Below are 19,524 nucleotides of genomic sequence, written 5' to 3'. Positions count from 1 at the left end.
ACTTGGTGACAAGGGAAATGAGCTTTGGATGGTAATATTCAAGCCATTTTCAATGCCGTGCTTTTATTCCCTCTGCCTGTAATGGGTTCTTTGTTGCCAGCTGCCTGAAATCAGGAGTAAGCTTGGGTATGGGGAAAAGGGAAAGTAAAATGATCAAAAGCTGAGTATAAAATATTTTTCCAGATGCATCAATAATTTCAATGGTCACTTGCAGTCAGCACAACTGTCAGCCTGGAATTGTGTTCAAGGTTCTCCCTGGTCTTTCCATGTCAGCTCCTGCTGCAGAGCAGCCAGGGGGCCTGGGCATGCTGCTGGCTTGTTTCCTTTGAGGAGAGCGAGATGAGGAAAGGCCGGGGGGTTGTGTCAAAGAGATGATATTTGAGTGCCCGTGTACGTGCTGGAAGCCTCAGAGACTGAGGGACCCACAACAGGATTGCCCAGAGCTGTCAGGGCTGCACCTTGCTGCCCTGGTGAGAGGTGTTCAGCGCTCCTTTGCCTCAGACAGAGCCAAGTGCAGCACTTTTGTGCAGAAACACTTCATTAGCCCTGGTTTGCACAGCTGCAGCTACTGGGCTTGGTGGGGTGCCCGTTTCTGCACTTGGGAATGAGCAGAGTCAGTGATGGGACAGGGCAGGGCATTCCCTACCTGTGCCCATTGTGAAATCCCTCTGCCCCCACTGTGTCACGTCCCGCTCCTCAGTGACATCCCAGCCAGCCTGGCACATGGAACTCCCTGTTTCCAAGGACACGTGGCCATTGTCACCGGCACAGGGCAGGACTGCTCAGAGCCTTCAGTGGCTGCAGTGAGAGCGGAGGTGTCAGAGCCACAGCGAGTGTTGTTCCAGCTTGGCTGGTTCCAGCACCCATTGTTCAAGAGGCCGATCCACCCAGTGAGTGGAGGTAATTACTTACAGTTCTGTGCAGAAAGAGGGGCTCAGGGACAAATTCACAAAGCCAGCACCATGAGAATCCAGAGCGTCTTAGTATTTATATATTTGAGCAAAGAAAGCAATTAATGTTCATTGCCTGCAAGTTCCCTAGTTCTCTCCATAATGAGCCTCTCACTTCTCATGCTCATTAGTCTGCATGCTCAGTCTCTTGCTTCTTCTTAGTGAGAGGTTTCTTGAGTGGGTGGCCATCATCTGGCCCTGCTGGAATGGCCTTTTACCCTGCCAGAGCTGATGCTGCATTGCCTTTATCAGTTTGTTCCTTTTCTCGGGGGTTCTGCCAAATGTCCTTGTGCCTGTAAATTCTGCATTCTTTGTGTCCACCATCAGTGGTACACCCTTCTTCCCAAGCATTGCTGACCTTTCCTCTGTCTGAGGCCACTGAAGCCTTTCAAGCTCTGCACCTCAACAAGGCAATTCAGCCAAGAAGTCACCTGCCTTTCCGAGGCCTGGCCATCACTTCCAGCTTGCTGGCTACTTCCTCTTTCATGGGAGTCATCTCCTTTCTTGTTGATGAGCCTTGAAAGCTGCAATAGCCAAACATCCAAAAACACATTTTCCAAACAAGTATTTTGCATTGTGCAGATTTTTCAGCAGGATCGGTGTCTGTGAGGGAGCGGAAGCAGCCGAGGCAGAGCGGGATGGCGGAGCTGCGGGCCTGGGCAGGATCCAGGGAGTTCCGCAGGGCCCCAATCCGCACTGCATCCCGCACGCCCCCACCAGCACTGCGATGCCCGTCAGGGTGACCCAGAGGTGCCAGGAGCAGCAGGTGAGGGGCAGGTGTGGGGCTCTGCGGGTTGGCAGCGGGTGGGGGCTTGGCCATGGTGTTGGTGTCAGGTGCTGCTGAGCCCGCGGGACCTGTTGGGCAGGGCTGGGGCCCCACTGGTGCTCCAAGGGCCCCTCTGAGGCAGCTGCCCGGGGGAAGCAACTCACAGGGATGACATGGAGGAGGTGCCAGTGGAAATGGGAGGTTCCTCTCACGGATGCAAGTGGCTCTCACGGATGACACTGAGGAGGTGCCAGTGAAAGTCAGATATTCTCCAAACGGTGACACAGGGAATTCATGCTCTGGTCATGAGTCCTGGCCAAAATGCATGGATTTCTCATGGTTCCAAGTTTGTACTGCACTCACGGAAAAGGTCCAGATAAAGGAAATTCTCTAACAGTATTTTCTACTATTAGGAGGATATATAACTGTATTTCTGGCTGTGATGCATAGTGGAGAACTCCAAACACATGCACACCATTTTCAAAGCTTTTCCCCTTATTGATTTGATTTTTATCAAACAAAGAAGTTAACCCTCATTAGTTCTAATTTAGAGTTCCATTAAGTAATATTCTATATTCTTTTGGTATTGATGTCTCCCTACTCATGCTAATTAATTCACATTTTTCAGTCCATTTATCATAGCCTTTTAGATTTTATCTCAGCCAATTTTGCCTTCTGAATGAGGCAGTTGCATGGCAGTAGCTGTTTTTGTTTAAAATGTACTTAGGCTGACAAACATTTTAGTGATTTTTAACCTCTACCGGAATGTGGCACATTGGGTACTAAATGATGAGTTCAGCCAAGCAAGTTCAGCCAAGTTCAGCCCAAATTTTGTTACATCTGATAAACTGTTTCCATTTCACATCTATGCAAAAAATTGCATCTAGAGCTGAGGAAAAGAGAAAGGGATTTCATGTGTGTTGAGAGTTGCAATTCAGATTGTGCAGATGAAATTCTTCTCAGAGCTGACCCTGTGTTGTGCTTCCATAGTGCCAAATACATCCCAGTGCTGGGTCCTGCCCTGAGTTCTTGATCGTTTTGTGAACCACTCTCACCAGGAGTGTTAGCTGAGTCAAGCTGGCCAGGTCCATTGTACTCAGACACTTGATTTCAAGGGAAGCCTGTGCCTAGAAATTCCAGCAACTGGGAAAGGACGACTTGCTACTTGAAGGCTTGGCTGCATTAGAGGCTAAATGAGGGTGGCTCTCTCAGGGCACTTTTGCAGCCGGCTGCTTTCAGAGGGAGAACTGTGTCAAAGCAGCCCTTTTTGGTGATGTGACAGCAAACCTTTGCAAATGGAGCTCTTGTTGAAAATGGCGGGCCTAGTTAATCAGCATTAATGGAGAGTCGGCTGAAGATTTTACAGAAAATTTAATTTCCTTTTTAGTCAAATGGAGCAGCGGCCAGAAGATAATTGATGAGCCCAGGCTAGGAGTAAGGTCCAGCCGATCTCCAGCCAATAGGGCACTGCCCAGACCCGAAGTCCGGGCCTTGTGCCCAAGCGGTGTTATGCTTGTGGGCAGTCGGTCGCGGGTGGGTAAACTCCGAGGCTGCAGGTGCGGAAGAAAGGGCGACTCAGGTCTTCGGGGGGAAGGTTTTATTGGGAGGGGTCGGGGAGCCGGAGGCTGAACCGAAGACTGAGCCCTGAGGCAGGGAAAAGCCTCAGGTTTTATATGGAAAGGGCGGAACCAGGGGCAGCAAATCAAAAAGAGGTACAAGAGATACATTGAAGATTGACAACCGTTAACATCCAATGGGAGAAGGTTGCGGGTGGGGCCCTGGCCCCTGGACCAATCACTCGACACCCCGGCCAGAAGCTTCTGGAAAAGGAGGAAGGGGCGCCGAGTGACGGGCAGGTAGCCAGAGGAGGGGACATGACAGGTAACCAGGGGAACAGGGGAGGGGTACAATGACTGACAAATAACTGAAACCTGGACTAGACCACAACTCTGAATCAAAGGGGAAAACCAAACAGGCAAATGCAAACCACAACATCTCCCCCTTTTTTGTCTAAAAAGAAAAAGGAAGGGGGGAAAGCAAACGAGTCTTTTGAAATTAAACGGCTGACTTCTCGCGTGCAGTCTCTGAGTCGAGACTTTCGTCGCTTATACTGCCAGAGTCTATTGCGGAGGCCGGGTCTTCTTTGACCTCCGGGAGCTCTAAATGATTCACGTCGATCATCGACGATTTTAACACAAGTCTCTTAAGCAGTCCCCACATTAGGGAACAAGCGGCGATGATTGCAGCCACAACGAAAACTACATACAGGACAGATTTGAGCACGGACCCCGCCCATCCCGATAGTCCCCAGCCTTTAAACAGATTCCCCAGCCAGTCTGATGTTTCGTTTTTGATCTCATGGACGAGTTCTTGCATTTTACGTATGGAGACCCTCGCATCTTCGGCTCTCGATGACAGATTTAAGCAGCACAGGCCCTCGAATTCCTCGCAGCTATGATGGTGCAGTAGCAGGAGGAAATCGATGGCCGCCCGATTCTGCAGGGTCGCCTTCCTAGTAATCTCCTCGTCTGTAAGGAGGTCAGTCAACGCGGCTGAAGTAAAATTGGCTTGCTTTGCCACCCAACATTCTAGGCGGCCCAATTCGCCTAGAGATTTTGCGATTGACACCCATGGCAAAAAAATGGTGAGTGCAATCGATTTTGGCTTGGCCCAATGTTCTATTTTAGAATCACAGTCTGGGTCGAAATCTCGAAGATCTCTTTTGGAAATGGCCAATTCAGACTGTGACTTCTTAATTTTCCAATCTCTAATTTGGGTAACGTTGGGGGAAAGCAGCGTCAGCTTGCCAAAAGTGCAGACGCCTCCAGTCAGACGAGGGGGGATGCCTGCCCACGCCCGGTCTCCGCAAATAAAAAATGTTCCTCTGGGCAGCGCGAGCGGCTTCACCCCAAGGGTGGAGGCGAATGGTAGCCGAATAGTAAAATTGCACCACCGCGCTGCCCGATACTCAGGACTGGATGGTCGGATGTCCGAGTACGAGGAAGACATAAAGGGGGCATACTGAAACCAAAGGCAAACAGAAGACTTTGCGGAGCCAACTAAATGAAGCTCTGGAGGGTCGGACTGCAAAGGGGTCAAGCTTCTGAGTCCATCCCTCCAGGCATTCTGGGCATCAACCATCAGGGGTGGATTACGGTGCAACAAAGATCCTAAAGTAACATTAAAAGGGTAGGGAAACTCAAAAAGAGGCAGAGGGATCCCCACTAGGCAAGACGACATCGGGTCTTCAGCCGAGCCTAGGTCCAGGCAGATGTGCTCCTGGCCCATGGCTTGTGCGAGGGTCCTCCACACGTTCGCCCTTGGCTGGGGAACTATCCAGGGACTCGCGGATGGTGGAAGAGTCCCGACGAGGAGGACTATCGGGAGAGCTAAGATGACCATTGGGTTCACGCCGGCGGGGAAACAACTGAAAGCAAACAGAAAACAAATATGAGAAGGGGCACAGGTAAAGGGAGTCTAGTCCAGGACAAACTGAGGCTGAAATCAGGGTGGTCTTCCTCTTATAGCTTCCGCCGCCGCCGCCAACACGCTTCGGTGACTTGATTTACCCTTTCTGGTTTCTGACCTTTCTCAGGGCGGAAGGGCTTTACCCACTTTGATGGAATCCACTTCGGACCTGAGGGAGTGGACACGCAAGCGTACCCCCTCCCCCAGGTCACGAGGTCAAAGGGCCCTTCCGTTTTCCAGGTCTCCGGATCCCTGATGAGGACAGGAGGCCTGGCCCTGGGTTGCAGCTGCTCGTGCTTCCCGAAATGTCGCACTATGGGCGGATTTAGATTTTCAAACGAACAATTTAAAAAATTGATCGTGAAAAGTGCCCGTGCGAGACGGATGTGGGGGGACTCCACCTTCACAGCCGAACGTTGTTGTTCTAAAACTCTCTTCAGGCTCTGGTGGGTCCTCTCCACCACGGCTTGGCCTGTCGGGGAATAGGGGATGCCGGTCTTATGCTCTATTCCCCATTGCTGCAGGAAGCTTCGCAGCTCCCTGGATTTATACGCTGGGCCATTGTCCGTTTTGAGAACTTTCGGGATGCCCAGGACAGCGAATGCTTGAAGCAAATGCTTCTCGCAATCCGCTGCCCTCTCCCCTGTGTGGGCGGAGGCGTAAACTGCGCCGGAGAAAGTATCCACTGAAACATGAACATACTGAAGACGGCCAAAGGAGGGACAATGGGTGACATCCATCTGCCACACCTCGCAGCTGGATAGGCCTCGGGGATTGGCCCCAAGGGGGATGGTCGGAAGCTGATGGGACTGACAATGGGGACATGTGGCCACAATGGCCTTGGCCTGTTCGCGTGTGAGATGGAATTGCCGAACTAGACCAGGCGCATTCTGATGGAAACGCTGGTGGCTGATCTTCGCTTGACCAAAGATATCAGGAAGCGGGGCTGATTGAACAGGAGCGGCAAGGGCGTCAGCACGCCTGTTGCCCTCCGCAATGAACCCCGGCAAATCTGTGTGCGACCTGACGTGCATCACATAAAATGGTTGCTCTCGGTGGGAGACTAGATGAACAAGTTTGGAGAGCAAGTTGTATAGAGGGATGTTCGCCACCTCCTGCAAGATAGCATTTTCAGCCCTGGATACTACACCGGCGACATAAGCTGAATCAGTAACCAAATTAAATGGTTCAGGGAACCTCTCGAAGGCCCGGACGACTGCGTCCAACTCGGCAACTTGGGGCGAGCCCTCTACTTCGGTGACATCGGCCTCCCACCTCCGAGTTTGAGGATCCCTCCAAGTCATTACTGACTTGTGGGATGCTCCAGACGCGTCCGTGAAAACGGTCAGAGCCTTCAAAGGGGTTCTGCTCTGAACGGATTTTGTGGATAAAGTGAATTCTTGATTAAACAATTTGTGGGCCGGCCGATCAACTGCAATTTGACCGGTGTAACTATCCAAAGCTAATTGCAACATTTCATTGGTTTCCAGGAGATGGTCAAGCATCTTTCGTTTTAGTTGGCCCGATTCGAATTTCAGGGGGATGTGGATGCATTCAAAGTCGACACCTGCCAGCTCCCTGATTCTTGATCTAGCCTTTCTGATCAACTCCGCCACCAGCTCAGCGGGCCGTGTCATCCTCTTGGACCTATGATGGCTAAGGAACACCCACTCTATAATCAAGAGGGGATCCCTTAAGCCCCGGTCCTTGCCTTTGATGTTAATGTCCCATTGAAAGATCATCCCATGGAGGTGCGGCAGTTTCCCTAAAATAACAAATTTGAATGGCAGGCCCGGATGACATCTGTGGGCCTGCCTGGCCGAGATGGACTTTTGGATTTTCTCCAGAGCAGCTTGGGCCTCTGGCGTGAGGGACCTCGGAGAACTAAGCTCCTCTCCCCCTTTCAATAAATTGAAAAGGGGGGCCAGGTCTTCAGTTGGTATACCCAGCCAAGGCCTCACCCAATTCAAGGACCCACACAGCTGGTGGACATCCGCTAGGTTTTTTATATTTGTCTTAATAGCCAATTTTTGGGGAACAATGGTCCGCCTAGTTATTTCAAGACCCAGGTATTTCCAGGGTGGCATCCTTTGAATCTTATCATGCTGGAGCTCGAACCCTGCAGCAACCAATGCATTGATTGTCAGGTCAAGCACGTGTGTAAGTATGTCTGTGGTCGGGGCACACACCAAGATGTCGTCCATGTAATGATGAATAATTGCATTTTTTGCGGCTGCTCGGATTGGGGACAGCAGGGAAGCGACATACCATTGGCAGATCACCGGGCTGTTCTTCATGCCTTGTGGGAGGACCCGCCAATGGTAGCGCTTGCCAGGGGATTCACGGTTGATGGCGGGAACCGTGAACGCAAAACGCGGGGCATCATCCGGGTGTAGGGGAATTTGAAAGAAGCAATCTTTGATATCTACAACTGCCAAATTCCAATTTTGGGGGAGCATCGTTGGGGACGGCATCCCTGGCTGGAGAGGCCCCATATCTTCTATAATATTGTTAATTTGACGGAGGTCGTGCAGGAGCCGCCACTTATCTTTATTGGGCTTTCTGATGACGAAGACTGGGGAGTTCCACGGGGACGTGGTCTCCACCAGGTTGCCCTTAAGTAACTGCTCCTTTACGAGCTCGTTGAGCGCCGCCAATTTTTGTTTGTTGAGCGGCCACTGCACTACCTGTACTGGTTTATCTGATCTCCAATTCAGCTTCCAGGTAGGGCGCTCGTCAGTGACCGCTGCCCGAAAAACCTGGGGAGCCCCTGGAAGGTCAATTCGGGCCCCCCATTGGGCCAAAAGGTCCCTCCCCAACAAGGGCTCCGTATAATCTAGAACGAATGGGCGCACTGATGCCAATTGCCCATCCGGCCCCGTAATTTGTACGATGCTCTTTGATTGCCTAGCCAATTGTAAACCCCCGACACCACGGATGTGTCCTGGCGCGTTTTGCAACTCCCAATGTGACGGCCATTCCCGGGAGGGAATGATCGTCACATCTGCCCCTGTGTCCAACAAGCCCTTGAGCGGCTTGCCTTCTCCCCCTTTTGAAATATAACAACTGAGGTGTGGTCTTTCCTGCCCCAAGACTTGGGCCCATGCTACTGCAAAACTTTGGTCAGATGGTGGGTGACCAATGGCCCAAGTTAATTCAGGGACAGGGATTGCTTGCGCAATCACCTGCCCTTTGGGCAGGAAGACCGGGGGTTGGACACAATGCAGCCCGACAGCGAACATCTCCGGGTCCGATGGTAAAAGACCCGGAATGATGTTCACTGCCAGTGGTGTGTGCTTGGTGTCTCCGACCACGACGTACTTACATCGGATCCGTCCCCAGTTACCTGGGCATTCCGGGTTCACAGCGACGAGATGAAAGTCGGAGTTCCGGAGATGTAGCGGCTCCGAAAGCTGCAACCTGAAAGGTCCAAAAGCAGAAAGGGTAGTTAGAATCGGCTTGGTTTGAAGCGTATTAGCAAAAGTCACATCCGGTAAGGAAATGTCCGATTTTGACGGCGGCGGTCCCTGATTCCTCCCCTCCCTGCGCGATGTTACATTCCCCGCCTTATTTATGTCGTGGCGCAGGGGGGAACTGCGCTCTGTCCCTAGTTTTTTGGCGGGAGAGTCCCCCTCTGTCCCCTGGCTCTCCTAAACTCGTAAAATTCCCGCCGCAACGGGCAGTCTGGCATCCAGTGCCCTATTTGGCCGCACAGGTGACAAGGTGCGGTGGCAGCGGTAACTCCCGGGGTGGGTTGACGGCTGGTGGCCCCGGCGAAAGCGTCTCCCGATGTTTCATCTGCGGCGGCGACTCGGGGCGGTGGTGGTCTCCTCTTCTCTCCCTCCCTAGTTGGTAAGATGTGGACCTTCCGGGCGCAGACTTCAAGCAGGTCATGCAGCGAGGGGGCCGGGTGTACCGGGAGGCTAAGGATGGCGTCTCGGCATGCGGTGTTACAATTGGAGGACGCCACCTCCCTGATGATATGTTCCCGGGCACCCTCATCGGCCACCTGCTGCTCAACAGCTCTCCTCAACTTCTCGACGAAGTCGAGGAAAGGTTCTTCTGTGCCCTGGAAGATCCTGGAAAAGGAGAGAGAGGGGGCCGCCCCCGGCAGCGCCAGGAACGCTTTCTCGGCTGCGCGGGCCGTCACCCGGAGCGCCTCCTGGGGTAGGCTACTCGCCTGCGAGTGCCCATCCTCCCAGTTCCCGGTCCCCAAGAGCTGGTCAATTGCGAGGACATTACCCATGAGGTCCACCCCAGTATGAGGTTGACCCCACAGGCCCGGGAGAGCCTCTGTCACTCCCCTCTTCCAGGCAGCCTCCCACATCGCCCGCTCGGTAGGATTGAGCAGGCATGTGAAGAGGCGCCGGATGTCATAGGGGGTGACGTCGGCCTCGGAGAGTGTCGCCTGCAACACTCCCCGGAAATACTCATTGTCCCGGCCATAATCTTTTTGGGCTTTGACCAGCTCTTTGATCTGCGTATGATTAAGGGGGACCCACTGCCTGCGCGCCCCACCGTCCCCCTCAGGGTGATAAACGACCGGGGCTGCCGATGGTGTGGCAGCGGATCCCGGTTCCTGGTTCCCGGCCCCCCCCCCTTTCCCCCCGGACCCCGGACCGTGGGAACCGGAAGGGGGGGCGTGGGAACCGGAAGAGAGGGAGGCAGGGGCGTGGCTGAGAATCTGGGGAGGGAGGTCCGATGTTGAAGGACCCTCCCAGGAGGCGGAGTCAGGAGGTAGGACATAATGATGAACAGGAGGCGGAGCGACAGGGGGTGGAGCCGTGGGAGGTACCAGGGGAGGAGCCACAGTGGGAAATGGGGGAGGAGAAATGGGTGGGTAGGTGGGAGGAGGAATGGGAGGTACGGAGGAGGGGTCTAGGAAGGAGGAGGGGCTGAGAGAGGGGCAGGGCGGTAAGGCGGGACTATGGGAGTGGCTGAGCGGCAGGAAGGGGTTGGAAGTCTGTAGGAAGGGGTTCTGGGAAGAAGAAAGGGGTTTTCCCGCCGACTCAGCCATGCGGTCGCCTCCATCTTGGGCTCCCTGGGAGCCATTTTGCGTCACTGGAGGCAACCGGGACTGAACTGGGGATTTAGCAACTGGGGACTGTGAACACGGGGAACTAAGAACTGGGGATTTCAGGACGAGAACTGGGGAAACAGGAGACTGGGCTGGGGAAGCAGGAGAAGATGAGGAGTCCCTAGGAGTCTGGCCAGGACTCCTAGGGCGGGGGGACGGGGAATTCCGAAGAGGGCCAGGAGACGACTGAGTCCCCTGCACCTGGCTGGGAGGGCGAGCTGCACTCTTCAGAATCCCGGACTTACTTTTAGAAGGGTGGGGAGAAGGGTTAGGGGTAGAGGGAGCAGAACTCGAACTGGGGAGACAGCCAAACGTAACTTTTGGTCTCTCTGAGTCCCCTTTTGTTCTCAAAATATTTTTAATTTGGGTTGATAAAAATGCCAATTGAGAGAACGAGGCGTCCCCTGCCCTGACCAACTCCGAGAGTCTCTTAGAGACTCTCCGCCAAAAGGCAGGATCTTGGATCAAGGCAGGGGAGACTTCGGGGAACTCAGAGGAGATCCATCTAACTAACCTCTTAACTTCTTTTTTGTTAAAAGAAACACCCCCCCTAGCAAGGACACCCGCAACTTGGAAGAAAAGCCCTTTCTGGGCTGCTGAGAGCTTAGCACCCATAGCTCAATAAGATGTTACAGATCAGCAGCCACAGCCCAGCCTTCCCCGCTCCAGTTAAGGAAAACGAAAAATTGAAAAAGGGTGCTACCCACCGGCCCCTGCCTAGAAAACTGAAGGGAAGGTGACGAAACACCGAGGGAGGAAAGGAGGCGACAGGGAGAGCGACGAAACACTCACCAGTCCGGGGGTGGCAAACGGAAAACTGGGGCGGAGGAGGTCCTGCAGCAGGGACGACTCCGGGTGCTGGAGCTGCCGTCCGAAGTCCCCGGGGAGCGCTGCTTCAGAAGCGAAGCCTGCTCAACCTCAGGGTAGTTCCGCGGCCAAGGGATTTTTGTAATCCTGCCCGTGGGGTCCGCGTACCGATGGTGTTCTGGGCTCTACTGACCCGAAGTGCTGGTCAGGAGCTGTCCGGCGAGAGGGGCCCCACGTTGGGCGCCAGAACTGGAGCAGCGGCCAGAAGATAATTGATGAGCCCAGGCTAGGAGTAAGGTCCAGCCGATCTCCAGCCAATAGGGCACTGCCCAGACCCGAAGTCCGGGCCTTGTGCCCAAGCGGTGTTATGCTTGTGGGCAGTCGGTCGCGGGTGGGTAAACTCCGAGGCTGCAGGTGCGGAAGAAAGGGCGACTCAGGTCTTCGGGGGGAAGGTTTTATTGGGAGGGGTCGGGGAGCCGGAGGCTGAACCGAAGACTGAGCCCTGAGGCAGGGAAAAGCCTCAGGTTTTATATGGAAAGGGCGGAACCAGGGGCAGCAAATCAAAAAGAGGTACAAGAGATACATTGAAGATTGACAACCGTTAACATCCAATGGGAGAAGGTTGCGGGTGGGGCCCTGGCCCCTGGACCAATCACTCGACACCCCGGCCAGAAGCTTCTGGAAAAGGAGGAAGGGGCGCCGAGTGACGGGCAGGTAGCCAGAGGAGGGGACATGACAGGTAACCAGGGGAACAGGGGAGGGGTACAATGACTGACAAATAACTGAAACCTGGACTAGACCACAACTCTGAATCAAAGGGGAAAACCAAACAGGCAAATGCAAACCACAACAGTCAAACGCCCGTGAGGGATCGCACAATGGAAGTGCAAAGAATGTCAAATTGTATAACACACTTGGAGGTATGGCTGCCTTTCATATTTTGCTCAATGCCTGTAAGATTTTCAACTTGGTAATAAATTTTGGAAGCATATTCTCAGTACAGGGGATCACTTGTGTTCAGAGATCTTGATAGTGGAGTCCTGGAAAATGTTAAAAATAGTCTTTGAAAATATTAGGCCTTGTATTTTCTCAGATCACTGCACGTGCGTAAGCAGTATGATAAATGATATAATTGTTAGATGTGATGATTGTTTAGTAGTTAATTGTAATTATTATATAACCATAAGAAGAATCGTGAGAAATTATGTTGGAAATTTAAAGGGGGCTATGTTTAGCTGAAATCTGTGTATACAATAGTAAAATATAAGTTTTGATAATTATCATGAAAGTTATATAATGATAGAGTATAAAACACGTTCACCTTGAATGTATGGTTGGAATCAGATTTGGGTGGAAATCACCCCGATTCCCAGAGCTCTTCAATAAAAAGCACCGCATATAATCGCTTCTGTGATTATGTGTTTTTGAACGCTAACAATCTCAACCTGGAGGCTGTTTGGCCTCAGGTCAGCCTTGCAGTCTCATGTCTCAGCATTCAGCCACTGGTTTGTTTTCCCCTAAGAAAGCCTGCCAGTGCTTCCTTGTTCCCATACTGCTTGATGGGTTGGAAGTTGGAGCATGGAGGTCAAGGTTTGGACCACCTTATGCACTTAAATTCACAGTCTTGGTAGCTAAGATTTTGGGTTTGGAACACCTAGGCACAGTCATTACCCATTAAATCTAATTGGGAAATTGAAAGCAAATGACCTTGAGGAAGTGGCTTAGAGAATTTCATAAGGTCAATATGGAAAACCATGCCTGATTTAATTGTTTGTCTTGGTCATTAATAAGTGAATGTTGCCACAATAGTACACTGGGTTCTTTTCAAGGAAAGTGACAGGAAGATATTGATGTCATCTTGCCCATGGATTCCAACATTCCCCTCAAAGCACAATGTGCTTAGGAGGTGCCATTTGTATTAATCTGTTCTGAGTGCTGTTTCCCCCAGGAGCCTGGCTCCAGGCAGACACGAGGTGCCCATTCCCCTTCCAGGCACTCAGTGGTGCTGCCTGCAGCAGTGAGCTGAGCCAGGTCCTGCCAGCTGCCCTGAGCAAAACAGGCTCTCACCTGGCTGTGGCTGCAGTCACCTGCCTGCAGGGACATCCCTGCCCCTGCAAGTGCAGCTCTTGCTCTGCCTTAGCCTAGTGCACAGCATTTTAAGGCAGCATCATGGTGGCTTTTTGGAGAGACAAAACTCAACTTCTAAATTTCTCATTTGAGAGGTTTTGTTTCAAATGTGAGTGATGATTTGTGTGATTCTTGGTGGTGGTCTACATAGATCCTAAGGGAATATTTAAGATTGAGTACCTGGGGTGTGAGGACTGGCAGTAGTGAATCAATTATTGAACTTGGTGGCAATTTTGCTTTGGGCTGGCACAGATAAACTCAGGTGAGACAGGTCTGGTTGCTGGTAGGGTACAGGGTGACTTTGCAACATGCTCCATAAAGGACCAGTTAGGGACTGGGCTTTGTCACAGAATCAGAGAATATGCTGAGTTCAAAGGGATACACCAGGATATTCAAAATCAGCTCTGTCCCCAAGAATACCCATCATCATTTTAAATCAACTCTTTTGCCTTCTGCCAACTTCCCATTTGACACTTCTTTTTCTGCTTTCCCTTCCTTTGGGAAAACAAGCAGATGTGAGAAGAAGAGCCAAACCAAATCCTTCATGTCCTGCCCCTGAGGACAAGAGAACAAAGCCCATGAAGCCTGCAGAGAGGGAACAGAATCCTTGCAGTGCTGTTTATCGGCGACCCTACAGGGACAGGGTGATTCATTTACTTGCTCTGAGGACTTACAAGAAGCCAGAGTTACTTGCTTGCTTGCAGAGAGATGGAATCATGCAAAAGGACAAGGGCACCCTTGCAAAGATCCTTCAGCAGGTGAGATTGTGGAGTTTATGCCGGAATTATTTCCACCATGCTATTCTTTTCTTCCTAATTGTCACTTGTTCCTCCACTCTTTAAATTAGATACAGATGAACAAGTTAGCAAATGCTCCCTGTTAAGTTTTTCCATCAACTTCACCCAGAGGTCTCAAGCTGCAGGTCCATGTCACAAAAAGAAAGAAAACTTCAAAACTCTTGGGGCATTGTTGTTTTCCTGGAATAGCTTTCAATGAGTAACACTTTGTAATGTTGTTGCTCCTCATGCCTAATTCCATTCTCTTTCTTTTCTGTGTAATGTTTAACTGCTTCATGGAGTAACTTCACAGGGCTTCCTTGATTGTGTGAAATGGTTTGTCATGGCACTTAAAATTTCCTGGGAGAAGTTCCAGAGCAGAGGAGATCAGGAACTGCAGAGTGAAGCTGTGGCTGTTTTTAAGGGGGGCCCGGCTGAAGGGATTTAGAGAGTCCAGCCACCTTCAGCTACACCGGCACTCCCCTGGCACGAAGCCAGAAGCATGTGCCGACCGTGGGTGGGGTGAGAGGAAACAGTCACCGATATTGAAGCAACCACGCCGCAGGAGTGAAGAAAAGAGACGGCCCTCCTCTGCTGGGTGAATTAACTTGGTTTAATCCAGGGTAGGGGAAGTACAGGCTGGCCACCCAAAGGTGGCGAGCGGAGGAGGAGCCCCGGGCCCCTCCGGGGACCAGGTTTTACAGGGAAGGGGGTGGGTACACAAGAAACCAATCACAGAACGAAAATTTGCATACATTGAAGACTGATGGGTGGTGTGGATCAATGGGGATAGGTCAGGGGAGGAGCCCAGGCCTACCAGCCAATCACTCGACACCCTAGCTGGAAGATTCTGGAACTTGGGGCGGGGTGCCGGTGATTGGCAGAAGGCCTGGGGAGGGGATACAAGGACAAATAAGGGATAATGAGGGAAAATGAGGAGGGGAAAACCGTGATTGACATAACTGGGGGTTTGAGCCAGACCAACTTGCCAAGCTAGGAGAGGGGGGAACGGAACAAACCAAACACAAACCACAACAGCAGAGGGGCAGTATTTCATTTGAACGGTGTTGGTGGCCTCCCAATGGTACTTGGCTTCTCTGGGATCTGTGGGGATTGCCTTCCCAGGATGTTCCAGGCAAATCCTCCTTGATAAAGATGGTAGCCAAACTTTGAGCGGAGTGTTTCTTTACTGTCATGTGAATTAAATCTCCATCTTCCTTGGAACTCTTTTATTCGGTAACTTCTCCAGTGCTCCTCTCAATTCCACTGGTATTTCCTTATTATAGCCAGCCATAGGATGCACATGCATTGAAAGATGCAGTGGTTCTTTCCTTCCTTTTTCAATCTTCCCTGCTCCTCTAGGCTGTTGCTGCATTATGCCAGCATTATTACATCAAGCAGGAACATTTACTTTTCAGCTAGGAAAACAGTGTCTTGGAACCTGCTCAAGGGAGGAAAATTCAATACAGTTGATCCCACAGTGACTTTTAAGAACTCATTCCCTGAACCTGGGAAGTTTCTTGCTGAGTTTGCCCAGGGCAGTGGCAGGGCTTTTTCACCCTGAAGACATTCCCAATATAATGAGAGCCATGTTCTGCCATCCCAGCCGAATTAGCCCATTTAGATTTCAAGTTGATTATAAATTTTCAAAGCTCTGCTCCTTAGAAGGTAAAGGATGTAAACATTTTTTCCTGTTCCATTGCAATATTTGAGGAGATTTCCCTGGAATCAATGTGCTGCAGGAGGTGTGAAGTGCCTCAGGGTCCAGGTTTGCATTCTGAAAATTCTGTGTGAGCAGCCCTGCAGCCTGAAATGCCTTGCTCAGGCTTTTGTGGACTTCAGAGCAAGTGGGGGTTTCTTTGGTATAAATCTCAAATGGGCAGTGTGAACTTGCTGAGATCTGGTACACAAACACTGGCTTCCCTTCCAACACAACCTGAGTTCTGTTTCCAAGGAGTAAATCCCTGATTCTGGGTATCATTGTCACATTTACATTTCTTATTCAACTGCGGGCAGACAGGCATCAACAGAGACCCATATTATAAATGTTTATCATGTTTTCAAGGAGAAAAGAAAAGTCAAAGTTGTGGCTGCTGTTGGTGGTGTGTTAGATGAGTTATTCCATGTGTTGCAGGGGTCAAATTGATGGAGACTTTTCCAATGGGCTTTACTGTGGAATTCTGAGCAGGTGTCAGATGATGAAGTCTAAACCTGCACTTTAGATATATCAATAAATATATCAATGGTCTCAAGGTTTTACTACCTCAATTTACCTTTGTGAGTAGACTCTGTATTTGTCTTGTGGAAGATATGAACCTCATTTCTTTGCAAAGGAATACAGCAAGGCATGTGCACGGCCTTCTCATGGCAGAACTTTGCTGGAATGAACCCTGGATCTGCCACATAAGGAGGGACTCTGGGCCTGACCCCCTCTCCTTACACATTGTAGCTCTCAATGTTGTTTTCAAAGGAACTCTTGCTAGATATGAATGGAGCTACTGGGTTGTTTTCAATTGGTGAAACATTAATATGGCTGAAAACTCATATGATAGAGGAATAATCAAGCTCTGAACAAAAAGACATTAATTAGTTGAAGCTGGGTGCTCACAAGCAGCTGTGCAGGACCAATCGTATTTCTGTAGTTTGCATGCAGCAAGCATAATAAAGATTTGTTTTCCTACATGTCTGCCTGTAGGTAGCCAAGTGGAATGCAAAGGATAATTCCTTCAGTCTGAAGGAACATCTATTTCAAACCCTTCAGACTGATTGGCCTGGCTACACTGAAATAGACAGACAGAATTTGAAGTTAATACTTTCTGGGTAAGTTCAGTCTTTCAGAGAAAGGAAAAAAGTCCTTGGGAAAAGAAGCTTAGATTGTTAGAATATGCTGAGGTAGCAGGGACCTGCCAGGATCCGGGCCCTGCACAGGACACACCAAGAAGCACACCCTGTGCCCAAGAGTGTTGTCCAAACACTTCTTGAAGCCTCCTGCAGTGACCACTGGCCTGGGGAGACCGTTGCACTGCTCAAGCACCTGCTGGGGCACAAATGTTTTCCAGATATCATGCCTAAAGCTCCCCCAACTCAGCTTCATGCTGTTTCCTTGAGTCCTGACACTGAAGGTCTCTGTTTTCCTTGCAAGGAATGAATTTTGACAGTTGATATTTAGGCCTTGTAACATAAAATATTTGACCATCCATACAGAAAATCTCTGAATGCCACCAACCCTGGCCAAGAGACATCTCCAGGGCCTTCTGAGAGAGATGCTCCAGCAAGACCTGCTCAGGTATTTTGTGCATTTTTAACATTCTGGACTCTCTGGTAAGTTTTAGCAGACTTGCTGGTGGTGTAAAATTGTCATGTGAATGTGCAGGATCTTCCCTTTTGGGGAAGCCTTTGATGGAGCTCCTGAAGGGAATGTCTTTCTCCCAAAGCATTTTAGCTACAGACTTGAAGTAGGACTTGCTAAGTGCTAAGATGGGAAAGTAGGAATGAGACAGAGCCTGCATTTACCTGCAGTCCTTCCTGGTTTGAATGCTCTTTTTAGTGAAGAAAGATGTGCGTTAAAACTCTACCCAATCGGAAACACCACATTTTCAGAATGGGAGCAAAAGCTGATCCTGATCATAGGTTAATGAATGAATTATTTTGTTATTGATGCAGAAACGGCCTCTGGCTTCTGAGGTTTCCAGTCCTGTGACGAGCAAGAAGAGGAGAATTGGCCACCAGACCAGTCATGTCCAGGCAGCAGCTGGTGGCCACTTTTCTTCCTTCCTTCTGCCTTCCACATCTCTTTTCCCTTTGGACATGGCTCCAAGTGCCGGCTCCCTTTCCCCCTGCACCCATGTGGTGCAAGCGACAGAGAAATTTCAGAGTTCCAGGGTCCCAGCACCTGCCAGGGAGCAGAAGGAGATCCCCAGTTCAAACGGGGAGAAAAATGAATTGGGGAGGCTGAAGCAGTGGCACCGCTTGGATTTCGATGAAGGTATTGATGTGCTGGTTTTCCTGACTCCTGTGTGGATAACTGTGGTGTAAAGATTTCCTTATTAAGAGAAGCTTCTGCCCAAATTAAGGTGCAAGCATAACTCTTCTCCACAGTCAATAGTAAAAATGTTATTGAAGAGGAAATGCAAACTAAGGAGATAGGAAGAAATAAGGGAAGAGAGGCAGGGTGAGGGGAAGAGAGAGACTTTAAGTGGGGAGATATCATCACCACATGGACTCTCTGCTGTCCAGCCAGTCCTACCAAACCCTTGGTCTTCTCAGTGGTGGGGATCCCCAAGACTGTCTGGAAGTACCACCTTTATACTCTCCAAGATTGGAGTATCCACGGGGTGGTCACAGCTGTCCCCACATCCCAGGCTAGAAGCCATGCAAGCACTGATTTTCCTTACTCATAGTCTCTACAGTGGAGGTTTTTGTCTGGTGTCCTAATTCCAAACCTTCACCTCTGTTAGGCCAAGGCTTTGTGCTTTTCTTCTTGCCAATTGTACTTCTCTCAAATTCCACTTGTGGTGGCTTGTCTTATGGGAAAATCCTTCTTTGAGAATGCTCTGAAATATTTAATTGTGCTCTTGCACCTGGTGAAAAGGGAGCTTTGAAAGTGGGCACTGGATACACAAAGGCACTGCTCTACATGACGGCTCTACCATTGTCCCTGCGGGATGGTCATGATAAATCAAGACTTTTTTATTTTTTCTGCCATTACATTAGATTGTAACTCTTGGTTTAAAAGACAACAACAAAGCCCAGAATCTGTGCTGCTGGAACCTTTTCTAAAAGTACATTGATTTTTAGAAATTCTCCCTCTAAGTAGTGCAAAACCAATCAAGAACAAAGAAATGTGAAATAGATTGCTGTTGGGAGAATCTGGTTCAAAGAAAGAGCCAGACACTAGAAGCCCAAGGGAATGGATGTTTTCCTTTCCCTCTGATTTCTAGTAAAATGACATGCATTGACTGAGACAGCACTTTTTCCATCAGCAGATTTTCAGGACTGCATGCTGAAGGCAGAAATCTGTCACACATTTATTGCAGACCAGTTTACTGAAACCTGTGGATCAAATCTCAGTGATTCCATGGTTGTTCATTGAACTCAGCCTTTTCATGGAAACTGCAAAAGCTACAAAACCTGGGCTGTGGTTTCCTGGAGTTCTACTTTCAACTGGACTGGGAGTTTCCTCTCCATCCTAGCTGCAGAATTTCATTCTTCAAAAGCTGTGGGAATGGTACAGACTGGAAACAACATTGAAAAGCTAAAAGAAATGCATAAAGAACACTTGATTTCTGATGACGGAGATACACCCAGCAGGGCAGAGTTCAGTTGCTTGGTTAAATCTGTGGGTTCTCCCTTTTGGAGGTTGACCTTGCAAATGACAAGCTGGGCTCAGCCTGGAGGCAGGTTTGGAGCGTGCAGATGCCTCTTGCAAGTGGTGGTGTGCTTGTAGAGACAGGGGCTTTGAGATGGTCTTTCCACATTTCTTCTGGACATACACACGGTACCTGCAAACCTCGGGATGTCTTTGGAAGGATTCCTGCTTGAATCCATAAACAC

General features: G+C 50.2%; 1 protein-coding gene across 1 annotated transcript; it reads right to left on the bottom strand.

Annotated features, from left to right (window-relative positions):
* Positions 1-3,113: 3,113 nt before the first annotated feature.
* On the bottom strand, positions 3,114-11,917 carry LOC136571016 (uncharacterized). Its single transcript, XM_066571425.1, has 3 exons — positions 11,054-11,917; positions 8,531-8,604; positions 3,114-5,143 (listed from the first exon to the last, which is right to left on the bottom strand). The coding sequence occupies exons 2-3, from the start codon at positions 8,536-8,538 to the stop codon at positions 3,772-3,774; spliced, it is 1,380 nt and encodes a 459-aa protein (XP_066427522.1). The 5' UTR covers positions 8,539-8,604; positions 11,054-11,917; the 3' UTR covers positions 3,114-3,771.
* Between the last annotated feature and the right edge of the window lie 7,607 nt (positions 11,918-19,524).

The sequence above is a fragment of the Molothrus aeneus genome, unplaced genomic scaffold (assembly GCF_037042795.1).
Source record: "Molothrus aeneus isolate 106 unplaced genomic scaffold, BPBGC_Maene_1.0 scaffold_49, whole genome shotgun sequence".
NCBI classification, from domain to species: Eukaryota; Metazoa; Chordata; class Aves; order Passeriformes; family Icteridae; genus Molothrus; species Molothrus aeneus.
This window is presented reverse-complemented; position numbering and strand designations above follow the sequence as displayed.